At 38.4% G+C, this 14,932-nt stretch overlaps 1 protein-coding gene across 6 annotated transcripts in view; it reads left to right on the top strand.

The window, feature by feature from the left end:
- The window catches only part of TPD52 (tumor protein D52), a 224,365-nt gene that overhangs the window by 107,256 nt on the left and 102,177 nt on the right, over positions 1-14,932 (top strand). For 4 of the 6 annotated variants that reach the window (XM_033439846.2, XM_033439845.2, XM_049700199.1 and 1 more), the window contains 3 exons: positions 4,351-4,392; positions 6,297-6,345; positions 10,406-13,207. In XM_033439846.2, coding sequence (XP_033295737.1) covers positions 4,351-4,392; positions 6,297-6,345; positions 10,406-10,525 — 211 coding nt within the window. In that variant the 3' untranslated portion in view covers positions 10,526-13,207. Of the gene's footprint in view, positions 1-4,350; positions 4,393-6,296; positions 6,346-10,405 lie in introns of those variants that run through there. The other 2 variants (XM_004276181.4, XM_049700200.1) reach the window with 1 other exon arrangement.

Below are 14,932 nucleotides of genomic sequence, written 5' to 3'. Positions count from 1 at the left end.
AGACTCTAAGGTTCAAGTTACCAACCAAAATAATAGCTGGGTGAAATTTGAAAGCTTTAAAGAAAATAATATAAAATGAAATAAATATTAATGTGTGTTTCACTTAAAGCCATCCGTAACAATAATAATGGTGAACTGTGTTTCAGGCATGACTACGTATAGCAGGTGCTATTATTTTTCTGATTTTACAGATGAGGAAAACTGAGACACAGAGAGGTTAAGTGACTTCCTCAAAGTCATACAGCGATGTGGCTGAAGGCCAGGACTTGAACCCAGGCACACCCAGGTTCAGGAGCCTGCACCACCCTCTGCATTGTTCTGCCTCCCCAGAGCAATGATAGTTTAAGACTTAGGCCCTACAGGCACAGTCCAGCAATTCCTTTGGTTCATCACCTATGATCAAGAGATTATTTTGAGGGCAAAAGGGGATAGTAATACATAGATAAGCTTTCAGACATGTTGACCGTTAACTCTTCTTTCTCTATCTTCTGTTTACTACTTCCTTCCTTCTTCTTTTCCCTCTACCCCTCCCCCTTTCTTATTATTAGGTATGAAAAGATCAAACACCTATGTAAGAAACAAGGAAACTTTAAAAAATCAATTCAGCTTTTTAAAAGAATAACTTTTCCAAAGTAACTATTAGATTGCGAAGTACTTTGTGTTTTCTGAGTGAGAATCAGGTTGCCCTTTTTGATTTTTTTCCTCAGTGTTTTGAGGAACCCAGATTTGCATTCCTACTTTGATTATAGGTTACCTTCTTTGAGAGCCAAAATCAAGCTGGAAAAAGTTTTCATAAAGTTTGCTTTATCAATGCTAACGAATCCTCACGATATATCTATTAGAGCCAATTCTGGTCCAGTAGCAACATGGCTTTGTGCTTTTGAAGTTTTCCATATTATGTTTAAACTTCATAGGTGATAACAAATCCTCACAATATATCTGTTAGAGACAGTTCTGGTCCAGCAGCAACGTGGCTTTGTGCTTTTGAAGTTTTCCGTATTGTATTTAAACTTCAGTGATATTGGAGATGATGTGTAAGTTGAGACAAGTTGAAGCTTGTGTAACCTTCCATGGAGAAGCTAGAAATGTAAGGACAGCTGCCCAATTGTTAGATTACAGACTAGCCAGCAACGAAGTGGAATTTCATTTAAATAGGGATTGTAGAGAAGTTCAGATAACTGGGTGGACTTGAAATTGATATGTACTCCTTGTTCTTCCTGCTGTAATGGCTACCTCAAAAGTGGGAACACCTCGACTTTGTATTAATTTAACTGATTTCATTCTCTGTTCAGTGGGTGTATTTTTAATCTTGTTTTGAAATGTAAAACATACAGAAATTCAACTCAGCAATTTATCACAAAATAAACACCTTATTGTAATCATTTCCTTGCTTTTTCCTATACATTCCCACTTAAACGTATTTAGTGGATGTATCCTTCATGGTACTCACATATTTAAGTTCCTTCTCTGCCTTAACTGCTAATTGAAACGCAACACCAGCAAGGATGATGTTGTCATGATCCTGTAAAGACCCTAAAGTCCTTTACAAGAGATGCTGCACTGTTTCTTAGAATTCTCAAAGTGTTCATTTTTAACATTCTTTAAGTCATATTATAAACATCATTGGCACCTTCTAGGTGTTTAATAACTTAAAGGCCCCAAATTATCATTTCTATCTTGGTTTTCTTGGAAGTGTATTGGTAGTCCTTTCCTATGATAATACTGTAAAAACAAAATATTTTTTAAAATTGTCTGTATTTCCAACATTATTGTCTTCTCCTGACTGTTTACCCTGTTTGTCAGTTTCCCCCATTCTCCTGATATCCCCTTGCACTGATGCTTCACCAACCGTCCTTCTCCTACCTAATCCAGGGAAGATCCCTTGATGAGTCATTCATAAGCTCTCCACTGCCTTCTTGTGTTAATTCTCCATCCCCTGATAATTCCACGTGACTTCGTGACTTTTACAATTCAGTTTTTCAACTTTTATGACCTCAGGACTTGTTTCTTATGTAGGATAATCCTGAATTAATTTGTGCGCTGGATGTGGAATTGATAGTCAACTTGATGCATCTACAATTCATTTTTATGATCATTCTTTTCACTCTGCCTTTGCCGTAGTCCCTTTTAACTAGTTTGTAGGCTGTTTAAAGGGGCACAGTATCCACAAATTGGCCATTGGAGGAAATGATCTTTTACAGATCTTAGGGAGATCTTAGGGAGAGTCAGTGACTAGAATTAACTGTGCATTTCTGAGATTTATACTTGCTTTATCCACCCATTTTCTCATTTTGTTGATACTGTTGAATTCAATGTGTGAGTCCTTCGGACAAATAATTTATCACGTGTTCAGCCATTAAGCACCTTCTTTTGCCAGAATTTGGTAATTTCTGCCAAAATGTTCTAGCAAAGTCTTTTGGTTAGGACGAATAGAAAACTATGTGACTTCGCTCACCTAAAAAGGGAATGTGTTGCATAGAATGAAAGTGCTTTTGGAATCCAAGGAGAGGAAAGGAAGCAAGCCCAGGCCCCACCCAGATTAGTCCTGCTCATTGAAAAGCTGTTAGAAATCAAGGTAGCTTCTAGAACCCCCCAAAAACCAAGAAACCTATTCCTCTACCACCTGAGCCCTCTTCCCTGAATGCTCATCTCTCCTTCATTCCCTCTACCTCTCTCTGTGCTTATATGCAATTCTTTCTTTGAGAATTGGTTTCCTCTGCATTCTTGAAGCTTGTACCTGGTCCCCCCAAATGTCTTCCTCAACATCGAACACTACATGACTTTCTGGTTCAAGTACCTACCACTGACTGACCAGTGTTCTAATTACAAAATCCCAGGATAGGAATCTTAATTATCTCAAATCAAATTTTTTTTTAATTTGGTCTAAACAATTTGTAAATTACCAGGAGGTTAGCTCTGGTGGGTGGAACTCTACTGGTCCAGTTATTATCTTGGTGATGGTGGAAGGTGGCTTTGGGAATTTGACTTACAGAGGCAGCTTTTTTCAGAAGGGTCCAAGGAAGGGCAGGTAGCTTTTGGAGTTCTGGTATTGTAAACTAAGAAAGGTGATTTTTATTAATCTCTGTCTTTAAAATATGGATGCAGCACACTGCAATAAATCAAGTAGGAAAAGAATTGGCAAATTCCTCCCAGAATATAGTCTTATATCCAAGGTATCTACCATTGTGATAGGAAGAGAGAATGCTGAGCTACAATGGATCTTTTCCTGTATTGTGTACAACATTAAGTACGAAGATGTCCAAATATTTTACTGATTATTTGACTGTACGAGCTGTCAGCTTCTTTTGATTCATATCAAGATCATACTCCATACTAATGCAGAACTAGATTTGAGGAGCTACATTGAAACACATTGTCATTTGTAACAATGGAATCTTGGAGAAAACTAAATCATAAACACACACAGTATTTAAATATAATTGAGAATTGAAACCTTGGACTGTCCAGCTTACCCCAAAATGCTGTGTCAGTGATTAAAATGCTTATAAGCATGTTAACAGTATCAGCAGGGTGCAAACAGTGACTTAGTGAGCCCAAGAATTGAGGTACTTTCATCTTGTGAGGTGTTCTCTATGGGAGATGGCTGGAGGTAGATAACCTTGAACCCGAATGGTCAGTGAACTGCTTTGCCCTTGAATAAAAAGCTGGTCCTTGTAAAACAGGGGATCAAATGTTATTTGAATGGCCTATAAGAACATTTAGTTTGAGATGAAGTACAGGTGTCTCTTACTAGAAAACTGGATACGACTACCACTAAGAAGTGACATGTAATTTTAAAGTCACTTGAAGTTGTCAAATAGTGACTTTGAAACCTTCCTGTTCTGATAACAGGTATGTGGGAGAAAAACGACTGCAGGAGCCCTTCAGTGGTCTCGCTTGTGTGTGTGTGTGTTTGTGTGTGTGTGTGTGTGTGTGTGTGTGTGTGCGCGCTTCATTTTTTGAGGGGAGGTGGTGAACATTGGATTAGGAGTCTTAAAGACCCAAGTTCCATTCACGATTGTGCTGTGACCTGTAAATTATTAACTTTTGAGCCTTGATGCTCACTCTAGATTCATTACAGATACTGGTGAAAGCACTCGACAATTTTCAAAGTGCTATAAGAATGCAAAGTTGATTATTAGCTCTATTAACTGCTAGAATTAAATTGGCTCATGAATAAAAGTAAATTATGTTGAAATAATTTTGATCCCCTCCACCTCAAAAAGCAGGTAATTCTTCATGGTGCCAGAAGAACAAGCTCCTAGAAAACTAAGTTTTGTTTGCTTTTTATAATGTCTAATCACCACTTTACTAACTCCATTTCTATCTCTTTTTAATGCTGCCTCTTAGTATACGCTCCATTCAACACTCAATTAGCATGCCTGCTATGAGGTAAAGTATATTTTTACAAAATGTAGTTGGTCTGATGTTTTCTTATTTTTTTTTTTATCTAGATGTTTAACTTGAACTGTTCTGAAGTAGGAGCTAGAATTCTACTCTAAACAAGCTGTGAAAACTGTCACCAGTTTTCAGTTGCTCTTCCTAACAATGTTGGGTTGGTGTAAGAAATCCATTAAATGTTTGCGATTAGAAAAAGGAATGATTATTTCTTCTGTTTTGTAAACCTGTTAAATTGTTTCATATGTGGAATCTGTTTAATTAAAAAAAAGTGAACAGTGCTCATCTAATCAACCTTCTGTTTTCATGGATGTAGGTGTCCCACCTCCTCCATCTGCATTAGCTTTGGTTACAATCCCCTTTTCCTTCTTTTTTTAATTAATCAATTTTTTAAATTTTATTTTTGACCGCGTTGGGTCCTTCGTTGGTGTGCGCAGGCTTTCTCTAGTTGCGGTGAGCGGGGGCCACTCTTCATTGTGGTGCACGGGCTTCTCATTACGGTGGCATCCCTTGTTGCAGAGCACGGGCTCTAGGCACGCGAGCTTCAGTAGTTGTGTCGCGTGGGCTCAGTAGTTGTGGCTCATGGGCTCTAGAGCGCAGGCTCAGTAGTTGCGATGCATGGGCTTAGTTGCTCCGCGGCATGTGGGATCTTCCCAGACCAGGGCTCGAACCTGGGTCCCCTGCATTGGCAGGCGGATTCTTAACCACTGAGCCACCAGGGAAGCCCCCCTTTTCTTTCATCCTCCCCATTTCTACTTCCCTCATCCCACTGTGACATTTGGAGCCAACTGTGGTCTGATTCTAGTGTCCTCTTTCATCAGTAAGTACTTGCAAGTGGCACATTCTACGACCTCACCTGACCTCTCTATAGAGGCAGAGGATTTTTAACTATACATGCTTGGCTTAAACTTTAGTGTACCTCAGAGCTACCTGGAGGGCTTATTAAAAGCCTCTGCCTAGCGGGCCTACATTGAGTTTCTGATTCTGTAGGCCTGGGGTGGCTGAGAATTTGCTTTGCTAACAACTTCCGAGGAGCTACTGATGCAGTTGGTCTGGGGACCACACTTTGGGACCGATTGCCTGTCCCCACGATGGGAAGGAGGAAACCCCTTGTTCCCTTCTTCTCCTTTTTCATCATGGTAGTAGGAAGGCTACTGGAGGTCAGGTGGATAGTATAAAAGCTTTGGAAACCCAGGTGGGAGCGGCACAGGTGCTGTGATCCTCCTTAATTCAAATGGATGAATGTGAAGTCACAGGAGAGGCTTCCTGTGGGCTTAGAGAGCTTCTGTCAGTTGGGGCAGCTTTGTGAAGTGGCCAAAGCCACATTTCTGTACTCCTCCCTTCCTTTTGGTCTCTCCTTTCCCTGTCTGTTATGCTGCTGCTGGGAACCAGCATCCCTGGTGTGGAACCTCCTATGGTTTGCTTGTCCTGCTTAGGTGATGTGGGTTCATGTAGAAATCTTGCCAGGCAACATGTGAATTTAAACATGAGTTCTAGTGTAGCACGTTAACCAGAATCAGACTGATCCAACAGTGGCATTTTCTTATACCGTGACAAGTTGGTTGGGAAAGTGACAGACTCAACGTTGTACCTGACTTTGTTCCATCTCTTCACACATGTACTTGACTCTACGTATATGTCTAAGACTGGCTCTGTTCAAGGAATTGAAAACATCGTTGTAGAAATCTTAGAACAGAATCGATAATCTCACATAATAAAACGTTTGTACGTATGCCTGCACATCTATGGAACAGGTGTCACATATGGTATATGTGTTCTTTTGCTGATTGAGAATAATGGCGAAGAGGAATACAGTCAGCTTAATAATGTTTTCAAAATTGTTGGCTTTTTTGTTCAGTGTTTGTAATTTACTATTTGTTTTTCTTTTCTCTCCATAGAAACTCCCCAACATTCAAATCGTTTGAGGAAAAGGTTGAAAACTTAAAGGCAAGTAGAGAAATGAACAGGGTCTTTTGTGTTATCTTGTTTGGTACCTTAACTTTCTTTGGTGTGGGTAAATTATTCAAATTAGTATTTCCTTCTAAAAATAGTTAAAGAACTTCAATAACTTGCTTTACATTATTTATGGATATTTAAGATGATGTATACTCTTTTAATCAATTTTTTTGAGTGTATATTGAGCATGGCCAGCATAAGTGCTGAAAAGAAATGTATAATTTTAAAGAACAGTAGTACTTTAGAAGTTTGTGCTGCTTTTTGTGTTATTCAAATACTTTTGTAATTGGACAAAATTTAATATAAATCTTACTGTGGAAAATTAAAAACAATATAGAAAAGTACAAAAAATAAAACACAAAAAAGTGGTCCTACGACCCACAGACAGTGATGTTGTAGGACTGTGCTGTTACACTTTAAAAAAGAATTAACCAAGAACCTGCTGAAAAAAAAAAAATTAATTAAATTTAAAAATTAAAAAAAGAAAAGAATTAACCATAAACATGTTTCTGTATCATTATTCTTCTTCAATATTATGTTCAGTGGCTGCTTACATAGCCTTATAATGGGTATTGTTTGTTCAATCCTTAATTATTGGACATTTTTATTATTATGATGATGCCGTGGTGATCATCATTGATAATTCATTGTTTTATTTTTTTTGCGGTACGTGGGCCTCTCACTGTTGTGGCCTCTCCCACTGTGGAGCACAGGCTCCGGATGTGCAGGCTCAGCGGCCATGGCTTACGGGCCCAGCCGCTCCGCAGCATGTGGGATCTTCCCAGACCGGGGCACGAACCCGTGTCCCCTGCATTGGCAGGCGGACTCTCAACCACTGCGCCACCAGGGAAGCCCCTATTTTTTGATTGCTTTGATATTGGTGAAGGTGGACATTTTCCCATAATAATCAGCTTTATTAATTTGTAAATTGTATTATCTTCAAGATTATATTCAAAACTATAAAATCATCAAGGATCACAAGTGACCAAAAATATTGTTTTGTTCCCATCCACTGCCCAGACTTGTCTACAGAGAAGTGCAAAGCCCATATGGTCATTTCTTCCTAAACAAATTCTGGTAGTTACTGTGGTTATTTTCTAAGGGTTAAAACTAATATCTTAAAATGTTTTATATAAATCAGCTTTAAAATATTCATATTTTGTCTTTTAGAATTGTAATTGAGTCACTTGCTTTTAAATATATCTTTTTAAAATTAAAGAATCAGGGTATGCTTACAGATAGAAAACCAAACACTGTATCATGATCTGAATCCTTTTTTCTTGCGCATACAAACGCTACTACCCACCTTTTCTGTTTCTACATAAATGTATAAATGTTTTTCAAAAAGGAATCACACTGTACAAACATTCCTACAGCTTGTTCGTTCAACCCCCCAGCACGCATGCTCTAATGAACCCACAAACGCAGGCCCCTGTTCTTTTTGCTCACTGATGCTTCTCCAGGGCCTAGAGTAGTCCTTGGCATATCACAGCTACTTAATACATGTTTGATGAGCAAAAAAGACATCATAGTCATTCTTTTTTTTTTTTTTGCGGTATGCGGGCCTCTCACTGTCGTGGCCTCTCCCGTTGTGGAGCACAGGCTCCGGACGTGCAGGCTCAGTGGCCATGGCTCACGGGCCCAGCCTCTCCGTGGCATGTGGGATCCTCTCGAACCGGGGCACGAACCCGTGTCCCCCGTATCGGCAGGCGGACTCTCAACCACTGCGCCACCAGGGAAGCCCCATAGTCATTCTTTTAGGACAGTACCAGAGGCCTGCTTTATCTTTATTAATGCCTAGTCAGGCGTTTGAAAACAAACTGTACGTTGCAAGAAGTCAAGGTTTTACTCTGATTTAGTTCTCAATGTTTTAGGAATATCATAGCCTCTCCTTGAAATCTACCCTGAGCATTAGCTTTTTTAAATGACTAGCTGGAAAACCAGGAAAGCCTCAGTTCTTTTGACACTGAAGAAGAGGAGAAACTTCGAGGTCATTTACTGTGTACTTTCCTCCTGAGTATATTCAGACTCTCTAAATTGTAGTGAAATCAGTTTTTTAAATATGACTGGGCACCATTCAAATAAAAATGTTTTTTTAATAGTATAGTGTATTAGACAAATATCACCGAGGAAGCTGTAAAATATAATTGTGTGCTTGGGATGCAGATTTTCTAACTTACATTGATACTCAGTTAAACATCGGGTCTACATGTACTTACATTTAGATTTTGGATCAAGTCATTAACTGTGATTATTGAGCATTTGCCATGTGCCGGGAGATGAGTATTGGGCACTGGAAATACCACGGTGAGCAACAGAGACACAGACCCTTTCTGAAGATGTTTAGACAATTAAATGGCCAGTGAAAGTAAACACAGGGTAAGGTGCTATGACAGTGGAAGTCAAGGCTGCAGGAGGATAAGTAGCGGGAATTTCTGTCATGCTTGGCAGGAGGGAAGGTCAGAGCAGGCTTCTCAGAGGATGCAGTAATGTAAATGGAAACCAAACCTTTAGGTTGAGGGGAATGTTTGAAGCTTTGGGGCCCCTTTGAGGAACAGCAGGAACTTTGCTGTGCTGTGGGGTACTGAGCAGGAGATGTAGCTAGAGAGATGGGTGGGCCACGTTAAGGAAAGTGTGGGAAGCCACTGGAAGATTTTAAACAACCTGAGTCGCACATTCTTCTGTGCATTTTAGAAAGATCACTGTCTGCCCTGCAGAGCTAAGGGGAGAGAGACTGGAGAAGGAGACAAGGTGGGAGGGAGGCATTGTAATCCAGGCCAAAGATGTTGGTGTGGTGAGTTGAGCTAGTGCCAGTGGGACAGAGTTGAGAGATATTTAGACTTTACAGGTGACACAGAAAAATTTAGTGATCGATTGGATGTGGAACAAGACAGGGAAGGACCAAGGATAACTCCAGGAGTCTGACTGGGAGTTACTACTGACATTCATGGTCTTAGAATAGAGAAGGGACCAGTTGTGGGGAGGAGTTGTTTTAGACTTGTGAATTGCAAGAGGTCTTAACATTTTCTTGTAATTAAGGAATGTTTTAATAAATTTAATAAATATACAGTGGATACAAGTCATGCACATTTTTCATGCAATTCAAAGATTTTAGGTGGGAGGCCAACAAGAAATGAGAGAGAAAATTTCAACGAGATTCCAATTGTTAATGAATCTTTGGCCAGTCAAGACTGAGCTAAGAGCAAGGTCAGATGCAAGCCCACTGTGAGTTGCATCCTTGATCATTGACTGGTTTCTTAATGTTAGTCAGCTGTCCTGTTGGTCAGTCATGAGATGTAATGGGGGCAGGAGAGGGGGTGACGGTGGGTAGGAAGCATAGATTCATCAATGTCACTAAGGATGTGTAAGGGTTTTGAAAAGCATACAATAGTATACAAATACGGGGCAGATAAATTCATTCAAACAAATATTTATTGACAGATTTTCAGGCCAGATAACTTGGAGTAGTGCTTCACAAACTATAATGTGTACAGGAAGCACCTGGAGATCTTGTTAAAGCCTGGATTTCAATTCTGCAGATGGAGATGGGGAGGCCAGTCTGAGGTTCCAAATGTCTAACAAGCTCCCCGGTGATGTTGAGTCTCTAGGTCCATGTACCACTCTTTAAGCAGCAAAAGGTTAGAAAGTTTATGCTGTAACTGGGAAACGTACATATATTTCTTTCCTTTGTTTTACTCAATAATATTTCACAAAGTGTTATCCAAATACAAAGAGAGTTCAGTAGATACTTTAGCATAATAGGCCTTACAAAATTCTTCAGACAACCTTCCCCGTGAAGAACAATAAGCAGACAGGGGAAAAAAGTGGAGGGGTAGAATTTACCAATTTGAGTATTTCAGCACGGAAACTGCATAAGTTTTTCTGTGAGACCGCATGGAACATTACAACAGTACTAAATTCTGTACAAATAATCACTGAGCTCTTAGGCTCCTGATTTATTCTTCAAAGTAAAATTTGGGTTACTTTATGCAGAGTCAGCGAAGTTTATGTTTCCTAATGTCTCTTCCTTTTTGAACTTTTATTTTAAAAGTCTAAAGTAGGAGGAACCAAGCCTGCTGGTGGTGATTTTGGAGAAGTCTTGAATTCGACTGCAAACGCTAGTTCCACCACCACGGAGCCTCTTCCAGAACAGACACAGGAGAGCCTGTGAGATTCCTACCTTTGTTCTGCTACTCACTGCCAGATGCTGCAAGCGAGATCCAAGCACATCTTGTCAACATTCATTGCCATGAATTTCCACCAGATGTGCTTTTGTTGAGCTTTACATATTCCTTTGACCAAATAGTTTGTGGGTTGAACAATGTAAAAATATCTTAACCTCTATTCCTGGGAAACACCCTTTTATGTGCATTTAAGGCCCTTTATTTAGAAAATATCATTATAAAAACATATATAGTACCTGGAGATCCTCACTAGAATGATCTAAGAAGCTGTGGGTTATCATAATTGCTTTCCTACTTTACAAAATTGCTCTGGATCTGGGATACCAGTTTGATCTTTGTCTTCTATACAATTTTCTTTTTTCCTCTTTGAATCTCTGTATATTTGATTCCTAGGTAAGATTGTTCTTTAAAATTTTCTGTATCCTGGTTATTAAAAGTTTTGGCAACTTGTTCTTTACCTCCAAGGGAAGAACTACCAGGTACAAAAAATATTTTCAGATAAATATTGTTTTGGAATAAGTTATCTTACATCTTGGGTGTTTGAAGACACCAGACTAAATATTCAATTTATTATAGTTTTGTAAGTGACAGTATGTACAGACAGTAATTCAAAATCCTAGGCGACTTGAGAGTGGAGCCCTCACATCCTTGTTTATCACCATCTGTGACAGTAACCATTTCAGTGTCATGGTCATTATGCGTCATGGTTATTGTGCCACTTATAGCTACTTATTTTGCACCAGATTAAAATTTTAGTTTTGGAATAGACTGTAAGTTAATGTTCTGAATCAAGCATATTGTATTATCAATAGGTTGAAATATGAACACTGTCCTCAAACATTCAGTTCAAAAGCCTGAAAGATTTTTGGATCTAGGTAGCTGAAAAGTGCTAAAATCAGTCACATTAGGGGAAACACTGTTGACTTCATTTGATTCATTTAGCAGCATTTACAGTAAGAAGCACACATGACTAATACAACTTGAAAAAATTTTATACTAAGGGGTTGGTGATAACTCCTGAGGATTTAATGCATTAATAAAAATCAACTCATCATTTTCTACTTACTTGTTTTCAGTGTGTTCGAAATTACAAAATGATACTGTAGATATTGCCCCCTGCTTTGAAAACTGAGTGTCAGGGCTGAATGAACCAAAGCCTCTGGAAGTATCTGCATGGAGGCCAAGGTACTCTATTAATTCTAATGACTACTTACTCATCACCATCTTTTCCTTATGCTGTGTATGGTTATGGCCTACAATGTTGTATTTGTTATTTATCAAGTTGTGATTGTTTTATTATTGTTTATGCCAAATGTTAATTGCCAAGCTTGGAGTGACCTAAAGCATTTTTTAAAAGCATGACTAGATTTACTTTGGGATAAATTATCTTATCCAAATCTGAAAAGCTACAAGTGTTGATTGTTATAAAATATTGATAACATGCTGCCATTCTTGATTGCTGGAGCTTTTGTTAGCACTTCAGATGCAACTGACACTATGCTCTATTACATGTGAAAAGCTTAATAAATTGTGTATATCAGTAGTATAGGTCTCAATATTTATTATGAGACCAGTGGTCTGGAAACAGCTTGTTGTGTTACATAATCAACTGGTATCTATGCTTTAAAAAAAAAAGGCCGTTTTTTACCATCTGCTTTAAATCACTGCTTCATGGTATTAGACTACCATAAATTATTTACTTGAAAAGGCTTTAAGGCAAAGGTTGTTGAAGCATTGTCCTAGAGGAGTCGACATGTAGAAATTTGTCTTTTTATAGAAATATTGTGGTTACTCAACATAGCTGTTAAATTATTTTTTCAACCAATTAGTCTTTCAGTTGTTTTTATCACATCTTCTTTTCATCACGTTGTTTCTTGGATGTCCAGCCCTATTGTTGTCTTTTTAACCAAGCAAAATGGAGAAGATGGCAGTTTCTTCAGTTGAGTGAAATATCCTCAAGTCTCCTTACTTTATGAGAGAAATGATAGAACTAGGGTTGGAAGGTGGGATGGGTGTATGTGGGTATTGGTGATGGTTGTAAAAGAATAAATTGGAGAATCACTGTTCTAGACATCTACCTACACTTAATTTAGAAATGATTTAATCTGTTGCAGAGTACTCTGCCTCTTAAAAGCAACAAAACAGTAGAGGGACGATAAACTTAGAAAAATAAACATCGACTTAGAAATATGATTCCAAGTAGTCTTTGTGGAAGATTCAATATTATGAATTCACAGATATTTAAGCAATTTAGAACACAGTAATCACTAAGAACAGCAGAGAGGGGTCCCGGTCATTCTACTGTGTTTTGTGTTTGACACTGGAAAAACATAGCAACAGGAGTGAAATCTCAGATATTTAAGGATTCAAGAAGTGTGACAGAAGAAAATAATTCCTGAAATTATCCCCTTCTTACAAAGGAACTCCTTAATTTATGGAGTTTGTGGGAAATAAAGCAAGAATTCTCATACCTATGAGGCCAAAGTAATCAATGGAAGAGAGGAGAAACCATTGGATTATCCTAGTAGTAACTGAAACTACTGAAATAGAGAAAAAACATGTTGAATTTGGACTCACTACTTCTGGATCTGTTAAGGAAAAGATAATACTGTCTATTTTTTTTTTGTATAGTATTTGAAAACAATAAAAATTCTATAATTTGGGCATGGGTTCTTTTGTATTACCTATCTGCTGAGCAAAGTGGGTAAATCCATTCATTATACAGCTTCTCTCCAGACCCTTCATATCCTGGGTATAGAAAGAACCAGGAGCAGCTGTATGGACTCAGTGTATCAAACAAAAACGCTACATGCTGACTACAAAAAGACATTTGTAAGTGACCATTTGCTGTATTTGTGCCAGAGAGGCTGCATAAGGCCCTATATCAGGATTGCATGTGTTTCTTTATAGCTCTTAAGACCCAGATGAAAAATCAGATTTTTGCCCATAATGAGGAGACGTTTGGCCATTAATTAGTGACTGTCCCATTGTAATTGGATTAATTATAGAGACCATATTGGTTTACAGTTAATAATAAAGCATTATCACTTTTAAGTAAACCTACAATCCATAGATTTCAATTTCCACGTTCTGATTGTGAAATAAAAATGAACCAAAATCAAAATGAGCCAAAAGAACTCACTTTTAGTTTGTGAGCCCTGAGAGGGCAGGGCCTGCATGTGCCTATCACCTGCCAGGATTTTACTTAAATAAAACGCTACTTGGTGACTTTCACTTTAACACGCTTCATCTCAATGTGCTTTCAAGTTTTCCTCTTGGTTTCTAGAATTAATTCTTTTCTCATTTTCCAGTTTGACTATTCTCTGGTATTCTCTTCTTCCAACTCCTTAAATGTTATTGCCTATCTCTAGTCATCTTCTACACAATCTCCTTAATGACTGTATTCATCTCTGTGGTTGAAATGACTGTCTTTACAGTAATACTCATATCTTTCCGGTGTGTCACTAGCCCTATCTTTATTCCAGGTTTTCATGCATGTTTGAGAGGCATGAACTTCTAAATCACCTTCTGGTCACCTCCACCTAGCCACTAATAGCCACTATTTATTGAGCTTTTAGTAGGTGTTGGGCATTTCACACCCATTTCCTTTAATTCCTCACTCAAGGATGTGGTGCTGTCACCATTTGATAGATGAAACCACAGCCAGTAGACATGGCACCAGAACTTGAATTACTTTTTTATTCACTTGTCATCTGCCATTACTAATATTTTTAAAAAGCATACTAACAATTTGAAAGCTATATGGGAAGAAAGAAGCTTGTGTTTTTAATAAATCAAGAAGGAAAGTGTGGTTCAAGGAATACAGCAGGATCAGAAGTGCCATGATGTTGAAATACTGCCATTAGGGTTGTTTTTACAATTGGCACTGATACAGGCAAGGACAGTGTGCAGATTCACTCAGTCCTTTACCTTCTCTCTCATTTGATGCTTCTGATGCTCTACCAAAGGCAGAGAACTAGGCATACTTGAAGTCAGTTGATGCAAACTTACTCTTATCCATTAAAAACATCAGCGTTTGTCTCCAAATGCATTATCACAGTACTGAAGGAATTTATCATCTGGCTGAGGTAGGACACGAAGATAATACATCTACTGAATTTTAGAGCTGGGATATTAGTAATCTCATTTGTTCTGTAGATGCTGATTTAGTTAAGTTTACAAAACACTTCCTTAAATTTAAGACAGAGGCTAATAACTTGGTTTTACGTGAGGAAACCAAATCAGCAACATTAAATTGGCTTCCCTGCGATGAGGACGGGAGGTCGAACTGGAGCTAAGAACACTGGTCAACACTCTTTACAATTTACCACACTTTTTCCTGAAGGGAAACAGAAGTAGCAAGAGCCATAAAAAGTAATGCAAAAATATCTTCG

The sequence above is a fragment of the Orcinus orca genome, chromosome 17 (assembly GCF_937001465.1).
Source record: "Orcinus orca chromosome 17, mOrcOrc1.1, whole genome shotgun sequence".
In the NCBI taxonomy this organism is placed as follows: domain Eukaryota; kingdom Metazoa; phylum Chordata; class Mammalia; order Artiodactyla; family Delphinidae; genus Orcinus; species Orcinus orca.
Note: the sequence above shows the minus strand (reverse complement) of the source record. Positions and strands in the feature narration are given on the sequence as shown.